Genomic DNA, 22,388 nt, shown 5'->3' with positions numbered 1-22,388 from the left:
TCCCCTCCCCTCTCCTCCCCTCTCCTCCCCTTCTTTCCCCTTCCCTCCCCTTCCATTTCTTTTCTTTTTTCAGACAGTCTCACTCTATCACCCTGGGTAGAATCTGTGGCTTTATAGCTCACAGTAACCTTAAACTCTTAGGCTGAAGTGATCCTTCTGCCTCAGTCTCCCAAGTAGATGAGGCTATAGTGGCCCACACACCCAGCTAGTTTTTCTTATTTTTAGTAGGGACAGGGTCTTGCTTTGGCTCAGGCTGGTCTTGAACTCCCGAGTTCAAACAATCCACCCACTTTGGCCTCCCAGAGTTCTGAGATTACAGTGTGAGCCACCGCATCTGGCCCGGATCAGAACTTCTCAATAAACTGCTCCCAGACAAGACGGGAGTGGCAGATGCTAGAGTTATTCACCTGCCTGAAATAAATGAAAAAGAAAAAAGAAAGAAAACCAGGAAACATACATTAAAAAAATGGTAATAAAGACTGTGATGCCAGATAACAAAGGCCAGTGATCCCTGAGACACAGGAGAGGAGCAGCACCAGCCTGTCATGGCCCTGGCCGACTATAGGGGGAGGAGTGGAGTTTCAGGCTGTGGCACAAAGCAGGGAGCCCAGGCCAAGCCCAGCAGCTTAAACTTCTGAGTCAGAAGGTGGAGACGAGAGTCCGGGAGTCCAAGGCAGCTGGAGCGTGCAGAAGCAAGTGACAGAGAGAAAACACCGCTCCTCTGCTGAGGGTCCACCAGAGAACTGAGGGGTCACCAGAGCAGGGACTGGGAGATGCCGTGATGACACCACTCAGGGCCGGGCAAAGAGCAAACCAAACCAAAGAGCTGGACCAGAACACTGCCCAGCTCTCCCACGGGCCAAGAGCGGCTCATCACCCACGAGGCAGCAGGCAGACATCTGCCTCTGCAGAAGGAAGAAGGAACCTCAGAGAGAAGCTGCCCAGCCACCATCACAGGGCTCAGACTGTTTCCAGTGACTGAGCTGCATCTCAGAACAAAGCCTGCGAATATTATCTGGAATGTAAAAGCAGCCGTTAACAAGGTGAAGTGCACAAGTCTGGCATCCATTAAAAAAAATCAAGCATCAAAGAAACAGAAAAATGAGCCCTATTAGGTAGAAAAATCAAACTGAGATGTTAGGCACCGAGGAGGTAGAGGCCGTAGAGTAGTATATAGCTGTATTCTGTACATTTGAAGAGTTAAGTGTAGATATGGACAATATGCTCTAACAACAAAACAAATCAGAGGCGAAACCAGCAAGGTGTGAGAAAAAATGTGTTGCATGGGATTCTGGGAAGATTAGACATTGCAAAAGAAGACTGGTGACCTTGAGGCCATAACAATTAAAACTAAAATGGAACAAAAAGAAAGACAAAGAGACAAAAGATTGTTTTAGATGGAAAGAACACAAGTAAGGTGTGGGACAACTTTGAGTGGCCCAGGACACCTGCAGTTGAAACCAATGAAAGCAGGTTTTCTGAGCTTGATAAAAATTATAAACCCCCAGATCCAGGAAGGCTCAGCAAAAGCCAAGCAGCACAAACATGACCACAGTCACACCAACACACATCACAGTGAAATTGCTTAAAACCAGCGACTGAGGGAAAATCTTAAAAGCAGCCTGAGAAGGAAGGTACTTTCCAGATAGCAGTGGTTCTCAACCTGTGGGTTGTGACCCCTTTGGGGGTTGAACGACCCTTTCACAGGGGTCGCCAAAATACTTCCTGCATATCAGATATTTACATTACGATTCATAATAGTGGCAAAATTACAGTTATGAAGTAGCAATGACAATAATTTTATGGTTGGGGGTCACCACAACATGAGGAACTGTATTAAAGGGTCGTAGCATTAGGAAAGTTGAGAATCACTGACATACAGAGAATGAAGATAAGGATAATGTGGAGCAAAAACCAATAAAATTGCAAGAAAAATAGACACCATCACCATGATACCATGTGATTTCAATACCCCTCCTCAATGATGGATAGAACTAGTGAAACTCAGCAAGTGCCTCCCTGTGTTAGAACAACATCAACCACCCTGACCGAGGTGGCAGTCATAGGCCACTTTCTCAACAACAGCAGAGCACACATTCTTTCCAAGTGCAAATGAAAAATTTACCAAGTCACCTGGGCACAGTGGCTCACACCTGTAATCCCAGCACTCTGGGAGGCCGAGGTGCATGGATTGTTTGAGATCACAGGTTCAAGACCAGCCTGAGAAAGAGTGAGTCCCTCATCTCTACTAAAAATAGAAAAAACTGAGGCAAGAGGATCGCTTCAGACCAAGAGTTAGAGGTTGCTGTGAGCTATGATGCTACAGCACTCTACCTGGGGCAATAGCTGAATGCTCCGTCTCAAAAAAAAAAAAAAATTTACCAAGTCAGATCATATTTTGGGGTCATTAAAACAAGTCTCAATAACTGTCAAAGGATTTCTGCCGTATGAAGTGTAGTCTCTGACCACAATAGAATAAAATTAGAAATCAGTTACATAAGGACATCTGGAGAATCTCCAAATCCATATAAACTAAATAATACTTCTAAATAACTCATGAATCAAAGAAGAACTCAAAAGGGAAATTAAACTGAATCACAAGGGAAATTTTGGACTGATTGGAAGTGAAAACACACCCTGTTGAATCCGTGCGGTGCTGCTGACGGAGTAACTTACGAGAAGCTGGAAGCCCTAAGCCCTGAGTATTCACGTGCATTAGAGAAGTTAGAAAGGCTTCGATGACCCCAGTTTTTACGTGAATAACTATAAAAAGAACAAATTAAACCCAGTGTAAGCAGAAGAAAGTAAATAATAAAAACCAAAGCAGAAATCAGTGTAACTGATAACAGGGGGGAAAAACAGAGAAAATGAATGAAATCAAAAGCTAATTCCTTGAGAAAAGACAATATAATTGACAAGTCTCTAGCCAGGATGATCAGTACAAAAAAAAAAAAGACCCAAATCATCACTATCAGAGACAAGAAAGGTAATATCACTACCTATTCTACAGATATTAAAATGATAAAAAGGAGGTATTTTCAAAAACTTCATGCCTATGTATTTTACAATTGAGATTAAATGCAAAAATTCCTTTAAAATGCATTACGAAAGCCCCTCGAGAAGAAATAGACAAGCTGTGTAGTTCTATATTTACTAACAAATTGAATTCACAGCTTTCAAAATTGTCTGATAAAGTAAACCTTGTCCTAGATAGTTTTACTGGTCAATTATATCCAATATTTAAGAAAGAAATAGTACCAATTCCAGGCAAACTCATCCAGAAAACTGAAGCAGACAAAATATTTCTAATTTTTTTTCTAGGAGAACATTACCCTGATACCAAAATGAGAAAAAGACATAAGAAAAAAAAAATAACCAACATCCCTGATGGTCATTGCTGTCCCCTCCCTTGGGTGAATCCCCCTTTAGCGGTTTCTAAGCCCCAGCTGCTAACTGCCCCGGCCTCCAGCTTAGAGCCTGTCCACACCTGTTTGCTCATTTGCTTTGAATGGACTGTGAGACCCCGGAGGAAACTTCTTCTTATGCCAGTGCTGAGAATATAGTAAGTGTCTGATCAACATTCTTGGATTCAGTGTTGAAACTGGGAGGCAGATTGAACATAAGTGTTAGAGGATCAGATTCAACTTGGAATGATGTGATGAAATGAACATACAAAATCCAACATAAATAAAAATTGTCACGAATTCTGCTGATGACTGAAAAGTAAATAGCACCCTATAGAGAGGAAGGTAGAGAAGCAGCCTCTGCCCAGAACGGAGGCGAAGGGACAGGCTTGTGACCTTCAAAGTCTATTAGTCTTGACAAGTGACACTTAAATTCTGACTATACCAAATTATTAGTCTTAAATCATCCTAATAATCCCATTACACCATGATCGCTGGCTGTGAAGGGAACTCTCTGGGAGAGTGTGAAGAAACTCTTCTTCAGGACTTCCTGAGGAAGTGTCCTCATCTCTAATGATAAGTTCTCACAAGACCAGGGAGACATTCTCCTCCTTCCACAGACATTTTCTCTCTGGATGTGATGTCTGTAGCAGCCACCTAGCAGCCAAAAAGGAAGGGTTCTGCCATCCTGAGGCCAAGCCAGCACCAGCACAAGAGATGGCATCTGCCCTGAGTCTAAACTTCTGTTTAGTGAGAGAATATATTCCCTTAAAACTTCCATCATTTCAGGTCTTGTTTTACATTATTTTTTTTTCAAAACCATGGCAAAGGCTACAGCACTATAAGGTAATAGTGCAACTTGGGGGTGCATTCATGTTAAGTACTGTTTCCAAGGCAAATGTGGAGTGTGAGAGATCATATATTAGTTAGGTGAAGATCGTGTTGCTGCTGTAACAGAAAGTCCTCGAGCCTCACATGGCTAAACAGGATAGAAGTTTATTTCTCAGGCAATCTCAGAGATGTCACTGCAGTTGCCAGCTCAGAAGGGGCAGCTCTGTCATCTTAAACACAAGGCTTCCAAACTTGCTCCTGGCATCACTTACACCTGGAAAGGAAAAAAGGGCATAAAGAAGGGGATGTGTGATGTCTCCAGGAGCAGTCTCAGAAGCAGGAATTGATGCTTTCTGTAGAGGCTAGAAGAAGAACTCAGTCACGGCTGCACCCAAATAGTCTGGGGCCGCAGCTGTGGGGCAAAGGCGGAGACACACGTGCTGAGCCGTTAGTTAGCCCTCAGCACAGGGCACTTTCTCAGACACACGTGCTGAGCCGTTAGTTAGCCCTCAGCACAGGGCACTTTCTCAGACACACGTGCTGAGCCGTTAGTTAGCCCTCAGCACAGGGCACTTTCTCAGACACACGTGCTGAGCCGTTAGTTAGCCCTCAGCACAGAGCACTGTTGTGCCTGAATTTCCCTGAGTCCCCAAGCCCATGAAGGGACAAACTGAGACACAATCCGATGTAAAAGCAAGAGGCAAGCTTTATTTAGCAAGCTCGAGCTCAGACCCTCTCTTGGCAAACATACCAAGGAAGGCCCCGAGCCTAGGGGGTTGGAAAGTTTTATTGGGTACAGAAAGCAAGAAGGGTGAAGAGGGGTGGGGTACATTTTTGATTGGTGGTCGGGGTATGGGGAAGTATGGGTGATTGGTGGTCAGGGTTTGGGGAAGTACGGGGAGGCTCTGGATTGGTACAGGTATGAGGGGTGGGGGATTTCCTAACTGGGGTCTTAGGGTGGTATGAAGCAAGAAGGGTGGGGAGCGCTTCTGATTGGCTGACTGGGGTGCTTGATTTCAGGGAAAGGCCAGGGTTTTGGGGAAGCTGAAGTTTATTATCTAAGATGGCGCGAGGGCTCAAAATGAGGAACAGAACTTAGGCAGTAAACAACAAAATGGCGCTGGTCTGGCCCTCTCACACTTTCTTCCTGATCTTCTCGCTCTTGGACTGCTGTTCTGGGAAGACACAAAAAGTACTACCAGGGCTGTAAGAGAATCACCAGAAGTCCACTAGCAGATGAGGTGACTCAAAGCCACATCCCATAGGTACGGAGGTGGTGGGCTCACCAGGGCAGGAGGAGGAACACAACACCTCCCATGGGACAGACTTCCATGTGGAGAAAAGGTTAGAGGAACTAGTTTTCATGCCTGAGTAAAGACCTTCTGCTTGGTGCAGTTTCCAGAGTGGGTTAAAAGAACATTGGCAGAGAACAAAAGAAGCACAGCAGGTGAAGTTCCTGGAGATTAGCACAAAGAATGCTGATGAGACCCCTGAGGACACACACAGACCTGGTGACTCCTACTCAAGTTTGAGGAAGATGAGGAAAATAATTTCTCTTCTGTGCAATTAAGCAACTTCTATCCTTTGATGTGCTGCAAAAGTCTTTGACCTAAGATTTACCGACTTCCAGTGTGTCTAAATCTAGAATAAAGACTAGGGCAACTGAAATGCAACTATTTATCTCTAATGCAGAAGACACTTATGACCTGGAAAGTTCCACCTTCATCCACTTCTGGTATGAAATTCTTAGTCTCACTAGAAGTCGGTTTTCAGGGCTGGCCTCTGTCCTACGAGCATCTTCTCTGACCCAGCACAGTGTGTCGGCTGGGCGTGGACATGGACTTGGACACTGATGACCATATCCTTCAAGAAATAATACTGAACTAGCAGGTAGTTTTGTTAGTAACTAAATGAGGACTTTTTATCCTGTGGAGAGAACCTTAAGACTTTGAAAACACATTCTTTTTCTGGCCTTCACTGTGGTAATTTATGTGCTCTATAGAATGACAAAACTACACATTGTTGTCTCTAGCACCGCAAACATTTCCACTTATTTATTAAGGCGAAGGTAGCAAATCTGGATCCAGAAGTGGAAGAAATTAGACACTGCTGACAGATGTTTTCCCAAAAGGTCAGATGGCTACACGTGCAGTCAAGCGGCCCTGTCACCTGAGACCGGAGATCAAATTATCAAGGTAGTGCCTGTGGACAGCCTGATTCCTTGCGTTCACTGGCAGACTTGGATTCCTTTGTTGACTTCTGTCTGGGATATGATGCTGTTCAAAAGTTCTGCTGAGCCTTTCATGGCTAAGGTAAACTGAAATGTGCTGTTTCTTTAGGAGCAAATTGTCAGCTAGCTCAACTACCATGTCAACAAAACCGATTTATGATTCAGGCAGAGTTCCCAGGGTTCTGTGCTTTGCTAAATTCTCTAATCCTCTCACCCATATTTTCTGCTGGTGTTCTCTATGGAGATATTTGGTTACTGATACAAATATATTACTCTGATACTAATAACCCAGAATTTTTCAGCTTCCAAAAATATTGACTCTACCTTTTCAGTCTAAGAGCCCTCCCCTCCCCTGTCTTGGTCTTGGTACAGCAGTAAGTGGGAACAGATGGTGTGAGGGCCACAGACATGGCTGGAATCTCACTGGGTAAAAACCAGAGCAATTCACGAGCTCAGATGCCTTCGTGTTTTACAAATTTCACCCTTAAAAGATACATAGGAACAAGGACAAACCATAGGCTGGGTTGGAGAAAGGAGGTGTCCAGAGGCGGCTCTTCTTGTTTTGGAGATTTCTGATTAGGGCCATTCTCTTGTCTGCTAGAAAAATCATTATATTTTTTATTAGTTTTTAAGTTAATGCCACTTCAATTTATTTTAAATTAGCATGCTGTAATAACTTACATTATTTTTCATTAAATTTACTTTGAGATAATTGTAGATTCACATGCAGTCATGAGAAATAATATGGAAAGAGCCTGTGTACCTTTTCCCAATTTTCTTCAACGGTCACTTGGAAAACAACAGGACAAAATGCCAGCCAGGATACTGACACGGGCACAGCTAACTCTGTCACCAAGGTCCCTCCTCCCTCCCTCCTCACCTCCTCCCCCTCCCTGACCCTGGGCAACCAGGGACTATCTCAACTTCTCTAATTTTGTCATTTTAAGAATTTTATATAAATTGAATCATATTGATACCAGAATTTCTTCCTCTGTAGGTTCTTGGTCTCGGTGACTTGAAGAATGAATCCATGGACCACAGATCAGTGGTAAGACAGGATTTATTTACAGAAAAGAATACAGAAACACCAGAGCTCTTGGCAGAGAGAACCCAGGTGAGGGGGTAGGGGATGGGAAAGCTCCCTCTCTCGCTTTCTGTCTCTCTGGGCTCTCTGTCCAGGGGTATATATAGTCGCATGGGGTCCTCTGTAGTCACGTTTATCCCCAACTCAGTTGTTAGTTTTAGTGTGCCTGGGTCCTCTATAGTTACACTTAGCAGGAACTCAGTTGTTCCTTTCAGCGTGTAGCATCTGTAGCAAATGATGGCTACAATCCCTTTCATTCCCAGGCCCTAGGAAACTTACATGAAATTGACCAGGGCTAGGAAACTGGGGTTCTCTTTCAGCAACAAGCGCAAGGAGAGGGAGACCTAAGGTGCTGGTTTCTCCCCAGCAGTTGTCCAGCCCCTCTGAGCCTCCTGGGCATGGGGTGGGGGGAACCTGCCTACCCTCCAGCCAGCTGGTTCCTCTGCAGCTGCTACTGTACCAACTCCACCAAGGCAGAGGCAGCGGTCCGCCCCTCAGCTCCACCCAGCTGGCCCAGGACACCTGTCCTGTGTCAATATAGTATGTAACTTTCTGAGAGCAGCAATTTGTGCTCAGCAGGGTTCTCTGGAGAGTCACCCAGGTCACGTCCATACTCTTGTTTTTCTTGATTGCTCAGTAGTCATGCCTGGTGTGAAGGGACCATGGATTGTTTAGTCATCCAGTCTGTGAACGCTGTCGGGGAACTTTCCAGTGCAGGGCTGTTACGGATGAAGCTGCTATGGCATTTATGCCCAGCACTTTGTGTGAATATGAATCTCCATTTCCTTGGAATCAAAGATCTAGAGTATTTGTGTTTCATTTTGTAATAAACTGCCAAACTAATTTCCAGAGGGGCTATAGCATTTTGCATTCCCACCACTAATTTATGAGTGATGTGGTCTCTCCATCCCTGCCAGCACTGAGGTGTTGTCACTGCTGTTCTAGCTCAGCCTCCCTAAGGTCTATAGTGATGCATCCTTGTGGTCTAACCTGGCTTTTCCCTGATGGCTAGTGACGGGCCCATCTTTCTGTGTGTTTATTTGCCATTCGTACATGCTCTTCAGTGAAATGTCTGTTTTATCTTCTGGTTCCATTTTCTAATTAGATTATTTGTATTTTTACTGTTCAGTTCTTTTAGATTCTGGTCTTTGTTGAATTTGTGTTTTGCAAATATTACCTTCCAGTCTGTAGATTTTCCTTTCATCCTCTTAACAAGGTCATTGGTAGGGAAACAGTTGTTAAATTTTAGTTTCCAACTTACCGATTTTTTTCTTTTCTTGCATCGTGCTGATTTTCCCCTTTGTTTTTTTCCCAAATAATATAGCTTTATGTTTTGCCTTTAAGTTCATGATCCATTTTGAGTGTGTTTAAGTAAGATCTGAGGTGTACATAACAGTTCTCTGGTTTGGGTTATTTATTTGTTTACTTATTTTGGCTTTTGCTTCTGGATGTCCAATTGCTCCAGCAACATTGCCAAAAATCTTCCTTCCTTCCTTGAATTTCTTTAGCACCTTGATCAAAAAGGAGCAGGGCGTATTTGTGTGAATCTATTCTGGGCTCTCTATTCTGTTCCGGGGAGCTATCGACTTCTCCTCTGACAGCATCTCCTGGTCTCGCTTGCTGTGGCCTCCCAGTGCAGCGGCCTTCTGCTCTGTGGCAGCCAGTTCCTCCCCTCTCCCCTCTGCCTCACCATCCAGGAAACCAGCTGCCTGTGAGAGTTATAAATTATATCACCCACAACGTTTGGAAAAAGACGCTCACCTTCCGCAGGCATTGATAGGTCCCTCAAAGGTCAGTGCACATTCCTGGACTTTTACAACTTCGATTTCTTGCCCCTGCCTGGCAACAGGACCAGGAGGATGGTTCAAATAAATGCAGAAACTTCTGATAGTAGAGACTGCAGGAAGGAGGCCCCACAAACACAAATCTTTGGAAAATTACTCAACTTGGGACCATTACAGAGAATGCTTTTCCAAGATCTCTACTTTTTCTCAGGCAAGGGCTAGTATTTCAGTAATATTTAACTGGCTCCATTATATAGAAAATCTATAATGGCAAGAAAATCAAGAAGGTGAGTACGGAATAAGCTTTCTTCCCACTGTCCCAGAGATTTGGGAGACATTCATGCTGGAATAGTGAATGGTGACATTTTTGGATGTGTCTCACTGGTGTGTGCTAGCAATAACTTGGACTCTTTCTTTTCCACTCAAGAAAAATCTAGGGGAATGCTGGTTGAGTAAACTTGGCCTTGTCATAGAGGAAACTTGTGAATCTGGTCTCACGTTCCCTCTTCTTGTTCCTACTTAAAACTAGTTAATTGCCAAGCCTTGCAACTTTATGCTGAGTAATAAACTATCCTATAGATACCTGCTGGTGTAACACCAATGTGGGAACTGCTGCATTAGAATTTATCCAAGATAGATGGCCACTCTCAAACCTCGAGGGAAAAGGATTCAGTCTTTTGCTCCAGGTGCTGTGCTCATGACATGGATGAGGTATGTCCTAGATTTTTCTGTGATTTTATCCCAGGTGAATGAGTCACTTACCGCTGCCTTCTATGATGTTGGAAGGCCCTGGGGGTACACGCTGACAACCGGCTGGTATTTTAGGGAAGGTACGCGTGTAGTTCTACCTAAACATCTTATTTAAAATATCCTCCAAAAACTTCATCTTTGGTTATTAGTTCCTCTTTTCCAGAGTCAAAGAACTCAGATGATCCACTCATTTTATAATTTTATGATAATCAGCATGTACTAACCAAAACCACTCCTATAGAGCCATCCATAAATTAAGATCTACACAGAGTTTAAAAATGCAAACTTTTGAGTACTTTGTTGTATTTTTGTTGTCAGATTAGTGTAATTAAATTTCTTGGAAAATCTGAAATTAATGAAAAACTGTAGCATATGTCCTCAAATATTTACATCTGCTTAAATGTGTTGGGGATTGAATTATTCCTCCCTCCAAAAAACAGGTATTGAAGGGCTAATCCTTAGTACCAGGGAATGTGGGCTTATTTTAGAGATGATCGATTTAAGATAAGGTCATTAGGGTGGGTCCAAGTCCAGTTTGACTGTGTCCTTGTAAAAACAGAAGCTGGGGGAACAGGTCCTTCTCTTGTACCTTCAGAACCAATGTGCCTTGCAACATCTTGACCTTGGACTTCTGACTTCTAGACTGTGGAAGAATAAATTTGTATTTGTGGTGCTTTGTTAGAATAGCCCTGGCAAGCTAAGACAGTATTTTGTCTATTATTTTGGGCAATTGTAGTTTGTATGACTCCAGACTGAAATAGAAACTTCTTCAGGAAGAAGCCAGCTGATAGTGCATGTTAGTCTTTGAAAATTCAGTCCCACGGTCTTGACCCCACTAGGAGACAATCGGCTGGAGTAGATGAATTATGTTTTCACAGTAACACAGAAGCCCTGGTTTATGTCCTTGCTGCCTCAAGTGCCGTTCCAGCTCACATCTAAATAAAAAAGGATTAACAATGATATTTCAGCTTTACTGGAGCTCTGTCTGCCAGGAGAGAATGAATCATCAGCCACAGAAACATTCCTTCTCGCAAAGTCATCACAGGCAGTCTTAGCATAATCCATGGAAGCGGAGAAAATTCATTTCAGAAGGCTGTCTGTTCCAACTCTGCTGTCTGGGGTTTAAGTTCTTTTCACTTCTAGTGTATCAACTATTTGTAAATCAGATCTAAATAGTTCTTTTAAATTTTGTTAGCTTTTCTTGTGATGCCCATCAAGGGAAAAAATCCGAGATATACTTAGAAATACAGAAAAGCTTTATAAAACCCCACAAAAATAAATGTATCTTAACAGCTGTGACCCTATAATTTCTTCATTTCCTTTCTTGAGTAATACAATAGCTTCTTCTCAAAAGCTTCTCATTTGGACATAATTTTAAACTTAACAAAAATTCACAAGAGTAACTCAGAAGCACTCAGACGCCCTTTACCCAGAGCCACCTATTAACGTTTTGTGCTACTGGCAACATTATTTGCCTTCCTTCTATCGGTAGACATTGCTCAGTGCTTCTTTTTGCTCAATAATCAATTTTCTAGATATTTACTGAGTACTGAGCTCTGTGGGAGCCCCAGTGGCAGAGGAATGTAGTAAGACAACTCAGCTAGCAAGGGCAGAGCCCGGATGTAGAACATGTTTGAATGATCACTTTCAGTCAAATCAAGAATGAACATACTGATTCAACCATCGAAATAACGGGCTGCGTTCTTCCTGAGCACACCTCATTTTAATTTAATATTCACATCATTAATGGCCCTGCCTAGTGTCAGGATCTGCTTCTGATACCACTTTTCAGGGCCCAGGACTGGCCAGGTCTCAGGCCCAGCTTAGGCAGGTTCTGGACGTAGACCGCTAAGCTCCCTTGCTCAGGAACAGTTTCTCTTAAGTGTTTGAAGGCTATCTACTTTAGCTGGAGAGAGAGAGAGAGAGAGAGAATCTTAGAGAGAGTAAAGCAGTCTTCTTAGCATGGATAGAACTTAGTCTTTGGCAGAGCTTGGTAATCTTCAGCAGAGAGACGCTGAGCTGGCGTTCTGCAGGCAGGAGAGGAGACAGAGTCAGAGTAAGCGGGTCCGTGATAGAATGCGCATGCTCCCGACTGCCTTCTCCTCCAGCCTAATATAAGGCTGAGCTCGTGCCTCTCAACACCACAGGTGTAGAGACTGCCAACTCACCAATGCTCTCATCTCGCGAGCTCTCTCATGCTTGTTAGAACTAAATCTCTTTCCATGCCCTGTTCACCAAAGTGTTCCATTACAGGTATTTCTTATAACTCTCACTCCTCCTAGCCATAAACTATACGAGCTGCTACACCCAGCTTCACATGAAGAAATACATCATAACACAGATCTACACAGGCACAAAAAGTGCCTGGATGTTTGCTTATAATTTTGAAATTCATAGTTTTCAAGTTCCAGGAATATTATGTCATCTTGGTCAATGTTCATTGTTGAATCCCAAGACTCTAGAATTGTGCCTGGCACAGAAACACTTGATGGGCGGATGAACCTTTGAACATGGTTTTAACGATCTGCATGAAACCTGTGGAGGCACTGAGGCTGCACAGACACTAACTCATCTGCCTCTCCCAGGGACCCCGGAGAGAGGGATACAAGGCAGGAAGCAGTTAAGGTACTTATCACGGCCACCAGAGGTTAAACCTCAATCACTCTCCAAAGTGGCCCAATCCTCTGACTGTCCGACCTCCACGAGTACCAGGAGGAGTAAGTATTTTATACATGTTCAGGCTGAGCTGGTATTTTCTTTAAAAAAAAAAACCCTTCCTAGCCCATTTTCTCCTCAAGGATTTGTGCTCAGTGTGCTCAGATTATCTTGCACCATCAGTTAGAAAATACTGAGTCACTGAAGACTCAGTAAGTTACCAGGATCCAACTATAATCACACAAACTCCTAGGTCAGAGGAAGAAGCTCAGTCAATGTCTTTGGCAGGCAGCTTTTGAGATCAGGGCCATCCCACTGCATGAGGGTAAAGCTAAGTGTTCTAATCTTCTATTCCACAAATTGGCAAAGTTAAGAGAAGAAGCTGAGTGAAAATGCACCTGGACTGGGTCCCGTTCCTGAGTAGCACTGACTTGCAGACGCCACAGGCTAACCTTGCCAAACCCAGCCATGGACTTGGTACACTGGCCTTCTCCGCACACCCACTTGGAATGTGTTCAGGAGCCCAAATGTGGGAGTGAACACAGGTTTTCCACCATGAGACAGAACTACACTTCTCTCCTGGCCGGTGGGTGCTGAGGAATTACACTTTAAAGAAAGGCAGGGGAGAGGGAGCCAAAAATTGCTTGAGCAGATTCTGTACCTTGAAGTCAGGTCCTCCCTTCTGGATGTTTCTGCCTTACTAAACTGTAATCACAAAAGCAAATCAAGGGGAAGGCACACGGGTGAAAAGCGCTCCTGGAATCTTCCATCTTGCTCCCAGAACAACCAAGGCCAGCTCCTGTGAGCAGAGGACCAGCTGTGGGGCCTGGGAAGAAGCCTGGGAAAGGAAGTAGCCCTGCCCAGGGGCAGCAGCTCCTGCTGGGCTCTTCCTGGGCTCAGGTCTGCAGGGCTGGGAGGCAGAGGAGGGAGGATAGCCAGGGCACACTGGGGGTGGGGCGGGGAGAAGCTGCCAGGGACGGGGAGCTGGGGCTGGCAGCACAAGGCATTTTGTTGCCATGAGTCATTTAAAAAGTACAAAGAGCAGTATGATTTGTAGGTGGTTATTGATAGCTCCAGGCATCCAATCCTTTTAGTTAACAAAGATACAAATCTTAATTATTAATGGTTAAGATGAAAAAACAACTGCCCTGAAGTTAGGAAATTCAAACGGATGGTTTCCTCAGATCCCAGCACACAAAAGAGGGTCTGTCCTGGGAAGTCCGGCTTGCTTGGCCTGTTCCGAAGCCAATTACATTCCGTGTTCTTCCCCACAGAGGCAGCTAAACTCCTGGAGTTCTGCAGGCAGAGACCCCCTGGGCCAGGGGGCAGAAGCCCACCTCTGGCAGTGCTGGTTTTCTGTGAAACAGACTTTCAATAAATGCCCCTAAAGTGATAGTCCAGAAAGACTTGTATTTTCCAGTGGAATGAAACTAAAATTGGTAACACAGGAGAACAGTAGGTTGTAAGGACAAAGACACAGCACTATAAGCCTTCACAATCCGTGGAGTTACGTTAGTTTCTAAGCCTTAGGAAGTGAGTAGAGGTTATTAGACATTGTGAGCATGTAAGAACTCACAACAGTGTGTATTGTGTATATAAGAGACTATTCAACCATGTTACAAATGTCAAGTTCCTGTAGCTATGTGAGTTATAAAATGCATAAACAGAATATATATGCTTACAGGAATGAGATGAGGCACATCCCTTAAAAGGGCTCTTAGGAGACTTTTGAAATGATAATCTTTCAAAAGATTTTTTTTTCAGCAGTTAAAAGTCTGTGACCACTAGGCTTAGTACTGACTTGTAGCTTGAGATACATCTAAAAATGATATCAAATTTATTTTTAATAAAAGCATAGTTCAAAACTTAGAATGGATATTAATTTTAGCAAATGCAACCATGGAGAAAATCAAATGATTGTTTTTGGGTTTTCTTGGTGAAGTTACTGATATATTTTTAATAGTAAAATGTTTCTATTTCTGATTTAATACTCATAAGATCATGGGAATTATTCTTTTAATCTGTTACTGAATCCTACGTGCTAATGTTTTACTTAGATTTCTTGGTATCAAAATCAACAAGACTGGCATGTAGTTGGTTTTTTAAAAAATAAATTTGAAATACTTTGTTCAGTTTTTATGCCAATAAATTCCTTGGTTCCAAAAAACATATTGGGAAGCCTTTCTTCTACCTGTGCTGTGGAAAACTTTGAAGAACATTCTGGATTTATATGTTTCTAAATCTTTTTTACCTGTGAAACCATCTGGGCCTGGTGCTTTTTGAGGGATAGATCTTCAAATACTATGTGAGATTTCTACCCCACTCAAGTCAGTCTGGCACATAATGAGCATTGAAAACTGTTTTCTCTTTCCAAAAATTTTAATAATTCATTTAATTTCCATAGAATTATTTTCCTTTTCTCCTTTTTATTCTGTATATTTATTATAGTCACTTTCCCCATCATATTCAGCTACACATTAGTGAATGATTTATCAATTCAATTGCCTGTTAAAAGGATCATCTCCTGAATTACATCATTTTGTTGTTGATTTTGTTATATTAGGCTTTTATCCTTACAGCTTACTTCCTTCTGCTCTGAGCTGTGTGTGTGTTTGGGTGTGAATTTTTCTACCTGAGTTGAATACACACATTGACTTACTTGCTCTTACTGCATGTACTGTACATGGGTCCTTACCATTGATGTTCCTCTAAGTGCTAACTAGCAGTGTATGTTGTCTTTTGTTTTAATCCTGTCATCCAAAAATAACAATATATAGCATTAAGCTTATGGTATAAATAAATATAATTACCATGTTACTAAATTTTTTTTTTTTTGAGACAGAGTTTTATTTTGTCGCCCTCGGTAGAGTGGCCTGGCATCACAGCTCACAGCAACCTCCAACTCTCAGGCACAAGCAGTTCTCTTGCTTCAGCCTCCCAAGTAGCTGAGACTATAGGCACCCACCACAATACTTGGCTATCTTTTTTGTTTTTTGCTATTGTTGTTTAGCAGGCCCATGCCAGGTTTTGAACCCGCCAGCCCCACTATATGTGGCTGGCGCCCTAACCACTGAGCATGAGCACGGAGCCAATTTTTACAGTTTTTTATTAAATTTTCATTATTGTCATGTTATAAATGCTAGCCTATCATTCTTTCCTCTCTATAAATTTTCTCTCCTAATTTTTTTTTTTTTACAAAATTGGTCATTATATTTCCTTTCCTATAAAAGTTATGCTTTTGCTATCATTTGCTCAACTTTCTATAGATACATACCTTTAAAAAGTTTTATATAATTAATAATAAATAAGTTTTAAAGAATTTAAATAATTAAAACCATTTGAAAGTGACTTTATTTTGGTGTGGGGTAAGGAAGTATCTGGATGCCAGTAAAATTATCTTTATTTTTTCAGTCCAGTGACCTTATTAGGTGTGTTACAGTTATATTAAATTTGAATCCATTTCTCTTGGAAAGGGATTCAGGAGAATCCTTTCTAAGTATCTAGGACTATTGCCTTTTTTCAGGAACATTTTCTTAAATTAAATGTTTATGTTTATTTTTCATTCACATTTTCTGGGCTTTTTTTGGGGGGGGGATACTTTTTATGCATACCTTTTTCTTTTTCTTTTCTTTCTTTCTTTCTTTCTTTTTTTTTTTGAGACAGACAGAGCCTCAAGCTGTGGCCCTGGGTAGAGTGCTGTGGTGTCACAGCTCATAGCAACTTCCAGCTCCTGGGCTTAAGCAATTCTCTTGCCTCAGCCTCCCAAGTAGCTGGGACTACAGGTGCTTGCCACAATGCCTGGCTACTTTTTTTTGGTTGTAGTTATAATTGTTGTTTGGCAAGCCTGGAATGGATTTGAACCTGCCAGCTCTGGTGTATGTGGCTGGCGCCTTAGCTGCTTGAGCTACAGGCACGGAGCTACAGATCTTTTTCTTATCTTATATATTTTCTTCCTTGTCTCATTTCCATGTGTATTGTTTTTCCTAAAACCAATTTGAACTGGTTTTTTTGTCTGAGTTTCCTCAAATCTGCCATCCATATATTTTATTCTCTTTTCTGTGAATTCATTATTCCTCTTTTTCTTTGTATTTTCTGCATCTTTCTTTTTTTCTTTTCCTCTATTTCTTCCATCTGTCAATTCATTTTTTGTCTTTTTATTTCATGTTGGCTTTGAACTCCCAAAGAGGCATTCCTTTTTTCTTTTTCAGAGCCACTCAGACGTGTGAACATGACCACTCCGGGTAAGCAGAGTGTCTCTCTGGACCTCAGGGGAGTTACCACTGCATTGTACCCATATTTCTTTTTTTACTGTGTACCTAGCATAGTATGTGTATTTGTGTTGATTTTTCTTTAGTTGGCAAGTGGTTTTCTAGGTCTGTGAGCTGCCAATGATTCCTTCTCTAGGTGGCTGTATTGCCAAACAGCTTCCTGCACAGACGGCCTCCTGCATGTTTATCCTTCAGTCAATGACCCTGGAACTCTGTGCATTAGGGTGCAGGGAGATGCCGTCAAGTAGTTTTTGCTCTATAGTCTTTTCTTCTGCACCAGGGGTCTTTTGTTGGCCCCTCCAAGCAGGCTGTCTAATTTGGAGAATCCTGTGTGCTCTTACAAGTGGCAGCCCCTTTTCTCACTTTGGTCTAATTCTCACTGGACTTAGCATCTCTTGTTGGGATTATTTGTCATGTTCTGACCATTGGCCATAGGTATTTCTTGGTTTCTAGGAAGATGGAGTTTCCATTTCTGTTTCTCAATCTTTTGTTGATTCCAGTTAATCAGAAATCAGGGGCAGATAGATACATATGTCACCATTTTAAATTGGAAATCACATCGCAGATTTTAAAATATTACGAGGTTCTTCGTTTCTGGCCAGAGCTTATGTTGCCACCAGCATGGCTCTTACAGAACACTTGTGCAAATGGGGCTCGTGATTTGCAGCAGCAACTATTCCAAACCTCCTTTAAAACTTAAAACCTTTGCTATAAAAGGAATTGATATAAATGTTGATAAGTTCGTATGTTCTTACCTCAGTGGTTTGGTAACTAGAAATGCCCACCAAGCGTCTGTCTTCTGCCCCTCCCTCCCTTACACTGCTGGATTGTCTTTCCAGAAGAGGGAGTTGTAGGCTGTCGGACAAACAATTAATCTTCATCAGAAGTTCATCTAACAGATTTGCAAATTCATCCAGGTAGTAATTCTGAAAGGAAGAAAATTAGATTTCAAAAACCTAATTTTCCTTCTTTCCTCATTATCTGAAGCACTCAGAGTACCTACTTGGATGGTGTTGTGTTATGTGAGAAAATGTACCGGACCCTGAAGTCAGAAGACCTGGGTGCTGGGCCTGTCTCATACCCGTGTATCTCAGTAGCTTCGTGTATAATGTACATGTAAAGATGTGCACATAAGTACTATGGTTAACAGGCGAAGGAATCAATTTAAAGGCACTGATGGCTGGTGAGGCACATGACAGAGAGTGGACAAAATCACAATTACATATGGCAGGCTTTGGAACTACGCTGGGTGATGCCTAACTCTCACCCATGGGAGACAGTTGGGTATTCAATATGCAAATACCTGGTTTCATTAGTTTGCATTCACGTCTGGATGGCTGAACTCAAACAAGGCCCCATGTGTTAGGGAGAAGGCTGTGTTTGGTAGTAGGTACCAAAAGCAAATGACTAACTCTAAGGTGGACAGAGTGCAGTGTTCATTCCTGGGGAAGGCCATGAACACGTCATACAGGGCTATTGTAAGAATACAGCGAGGAGAGAGAACATGCTTCGTATACTATTAGGTGTTCCAGAATTTCAAGGGAAAATTATGTGAGTTCCACTGTGGTTAGAAACTGATTTTATGGCTTCGCAATGACATTTGGCACAAAAACACAAGCATGCTTTCATAATGAAGAGCAAAATTTTGCAAGGAAACCATCATCACTAGTGTGCTTTTGTGCTCATTAATTGGACACCCCTCAGCTTACGTGATTCTCAGCCATCTCCACCTCTTCCAACTTTGGTATCTCCAGACCCAAGAAGGTGACAGCCTTCTCCCATGTGTAAGCAGCGACATCTTTAAGTCTCACGAGATATTTACTTTGACTAGATTTTCTTTTTCTGGTTAAAGACATGAGGGAACTTTTTAGCTAAGGAAGAGAAAAAAATAAAGAAAATTTCATGTTAGCTTTGTTAATTTGGTAAACTATAAAATGAAGGTTATATCTGATAATGCTATTTTAACTTTTTGGTAAGATGGTAGTTTCTTGGTTAAAAAAGAAGTCAAGAAAATACCTCTCCCAAATTGAACTAAATAACAGTCAGGTGAACTCAGCCATGGCAATTCTTCGTATTATAAAGGAAACATCCAATATCTAACAGTTGAGGACAAGGTTTTCATCATGATGTAAAATTTGCCTCTCAGGTCCCCTGGGGAGCCACACAGAGGGCTGCGTGAGCCTCACCGTGGCCAGGGAGACGTGAAAGGACAGCGAGCTCCACAGACTGTTCTGTCTTTGTGCTTCCTCTACAGATGGGCCAATGGTGGCCCCTGCACATTAGCCCTCAGCTAGGTTATTTCTTCACTGCAAGCTGAGAGCTAGCAATGCAAAAGCCTCCTGGCACCAAACTCAAATTTTTAGACATCTAATTATTTAAAAAAAATAGCTCAAACAAGCAAATTTTAGCCAGTGAGAGCCTGTCTGCTTTACACACCCTACAAACTCTCATGGGACAGCTGTTACCCATTGTAAGATTCCTAAGCCTCCAGCAGTTGCCTTGGAAACTCTCTGACCCGGAGTCTCCCCTGCCTGCTGCTAAGCAACACCCCCTGTGCTGGGGAGCCGCCCCTCTGGTGGCCTTTCCCACCAAGATTTCCCTCACCCTCCTTCACTGTCCCCTACGCTGTAGGCCTCCGGACAGTTTCACAGTGTGAGGGAGTTTCCTCATGTGGAAATTTGTCATAATATCCCCCAGATGAAGCCTGTGTGTATTGTCTCTCTTTGTACTTGATCAGCCCCCAATCCCTTCTAACAATGTGTCCGAACTCCGAGGCCCAGAAGCCAGAGAGGATAGGCCCCTGGCTACACGCAGAGCTGTCTGTAGATCTGAGGCCTCCAGGATTTACCAGCAAAACAGCCACGCTGGACAGCAGGGCCTGGTTCCTGTCCTCAGAGACCCTGATGCAATATCACCTCCCTATTTCAGATGATGGAATCTAAGGGCCGTACACTGACGTTCCAAGCCCTCTATTCCTGGCCCCAACCACCATTTTCAAATGATGTCTGCTCAACACTCAACTCTAGCATGGCCCTCTCCTTGTACCCCCTGCTCAAAATGCCACTCCCAGCCACGGCTATGAGCTACAGTCCCCACTGAGGCTCAAGTCATACTCCTCTCCTGCTGTGGGAAGATTTCCTGTCCCTTAGAAAGAACAAATAGGTCTCTCATCTAAGCCCCTTATTTTCTGGGGTCTAGTGAGGCTTTGAAACTGCATATGGTTATGCAGGATCTGCACACTGAAAACTATAAAACAGTGATGCAAGAAATCAAAGAACTCGTAAATAAACAGAGACGTGAAGGATTCTAGGATCAGAAGGCTCAGTATTATCAGGATTCTAAATCTGCTTGAACTTGGTTCATACTTCCACAGGAATTACAACTGAAATCCCAGTGTGAATTTTCTTTTTTGGATATTGACAAGATGATTCAAAATGTATATGGAAAGGGTGGCACCTGTGGCTCAAAGCAGTAGAGTGCCAGCCCCATATACCAGAGGTGGCAGGTTCAAACCCAGCCCCGGCCAAAAACGGCAAAAAGAAAAAAGAAAAAATGTATATGGAAAGACAAAAGAGCTAGAATAATGAAACTGAAAAAGAAGAAAGTTGGAAGGCTCATTTGTGCCATGTTAAGACTTGCCACAGAGTTACCGTAGTCAAGACCTTCTGGTTCTGGCAAAAAGGGGGTGGGGGTTCAGTGGCACAGAATAGAGAACCAGAAGCAGAGCCACACAGACCTAGTGAATTATACTGGACAGACGGGAACCCAGTTCAGTACAGGAAGGATGTTCTGTGAAAAATGGGGCTGGAACGACTGGGTATTCATTTATAAAAAACATGAACTCTGATTCCTACCTCACATTCATACCCAAACTAACACAAAACAGATCATCAATTAAATTTAAAACATTAAAAATTATAGAAAAAACATGGGAGAAAAAATATGTGACCTTGGGTGCAGCAATTAGTTTTTAGCTATGATACTAAAAGCAGAATCCATAAAAGAAAAAAATCAAAATATTGGCCTTTCTCAGGATTAATAACCAGAATCAACAAGGAACTCAAGGAAATCAACAAGAGCAAACAACAACATCAATCCCGGGGCAAGAGACACAAACGGAGCCTTCTCTCAAGAAGACAGACAAATAATACCCATCATTCCTAATCATCAGAGAAATGCAAATCAAAACCACCCTGAGATAACACCTAACCCCAGTGAGAAGGCCCACATCACAGAGTCCCAAAGCTGCAGATGCTGGTGTGGATGAGGAGAGAGGGGAACTTACACACTGTTGGGATTGCAAATTAATACAGCCTTTTGGGAAAGAAGTAGAAAGAATCCTCAAAGAGCTAAAAATAGACCTTCCATTTGATCCCCCAATCTCAATACTAGGTATCTTCCCAGAAGAAAAAAATCATTTTGTCCTAAGGATATTTGTGCTAGGTTGTTTACAGCAGCTCGGTTCACAATCACAAAGATGTGGAAACAACCCGAGTGTCCATCAGCTCATGAACGGATTAGTAATGTCCACCATGGAATACTATTCAGTCATAAAAAGATGGGGACTTTACATGTTTTGAATTTCTCGAGCTGGAGTCAGAGAACATTTCCTTTAGTAAAGTAGCACAAGAATGGAAAAGCAAGTATCCAGTGTGCTCAACACTGATATGAAACCAGCAGATGAACAGCTACACAACCACATGGGAGAAAACTGAATTAAACTCAAGTGAGGGAGAGGAAGGAGGGACAGGAGAGTGGGGAGGGGGGATCTGGTGTCCTCACGCCGAATGGGCACAGGGAAAGGAATCTGGGACATCCCTGGGTGAAGGGCTCAACTACAACTTGGACTTCATAGAACAGACACAAACAAGGTAACCTAATTGTTTGTACCCTTATATGAATCTGAAATTCTGAAAAAAAGAATGGAAAAGCAAGCATCCCATGTAGTTAATACTAATTTGAAACTAGTAGATGAACAGCCACAGACCCATGTGAGAGGGAGAGGGAAGGGGAGGAGGAGGTTCTGTAAGTTCCCAACTAACAGGTACGATGAGGCATATGGAACAGCTCCTGGGTGAAGGACTCAACTACAGCTCAGAGGTCACCTAACAAATGCAAGCGATGTAACCTAAATATGTAGGACTTTACATCAATCTGAAATCTGAAAACAAGAAAAATTGGCCTTTAGAAATATTTACAATTTCTGCCGTGTAAAGATGCTGTTAAAAACAATAAAAGGATAAGCCACAGGCTGGGAGAAAATATTTACAAATCACATAAATCCAATAAAAGAACTGTATTCAAAATTTAAAAACGGCTATCATTATCTATTTCTGCCAGTCTTCCCCTACGGACTGTGAGCTCCTTGAGCAGGAAGCAGGA

At 42.6% G+C, this 22,388-nt stretch overlaps 1 protein-coding gene across 10 annotated transcripts in view; it reads right to left on the bottom strand.

The window, feature by feature from the left end:
* Positions 1 to 4,391: 4,391 nt before the first annotated feature.
* The window catches only part of PKD1L1 (polycystin 1 like 1, transient receptor potential channel interacting), a 175,459-nt gene continuing 157,462 nt past the window's right edge, over positions 4,392 to 22,388 (bottom strand). For 6 of the 10 annotated variants that reach the window (XM_023517878.1, XM_023517880.1, XM_023517882.1 and 3 more), the window contains 3 exons: positions 18,716 to 18,877; positions 17,762 to 17,932; positions 4,924 to 7,062 (listed from right to left, as the gene is read on the bottom strand). In XM_023517878.1, the coding sequence (XP_023373646.1) occupies positions 7,042 to 7,062; positions 17,762 to 17,932; positions 18,716 to 18,877 (354 nt within the window). In that variant the 3' untranslated portion in view covers positions 4,924 to 7,041. Of the gene's footprint in view, positions 4,510 to 4,923; positions 7,063 to 17,761; positions 17,933 to 18,715; positions 18,878 to 22,388 lie in introns of those variants that run through there. The other 4 variants (XR_002775242.1, XR_002775243.1, XM_023517881.1 and 1 more) reach the window with 4 other exon arrangements.

The sequence above is a fragment of the Otolemur garnettii genome, unplaced genomic scaffold, assembly GCF_000181295.1.
Source record: "Otolemur garnettii isolate 467f Iridium unplaced genomic scaffold, OtoGar3 scaffold00123, whole genome shotgun sequence".
Taxonomy (NCBI): Eukaryota; Metazoa; Chordata; class Mammalia; order Primates; family Galagidae; genus Otolemur; species Otolemur garnettii.
The sequence above is the reverse complement of the archived record's forward strand: the minus strand, read 5'-3'. Positions and strand labels throughout refer to the sequence as shown.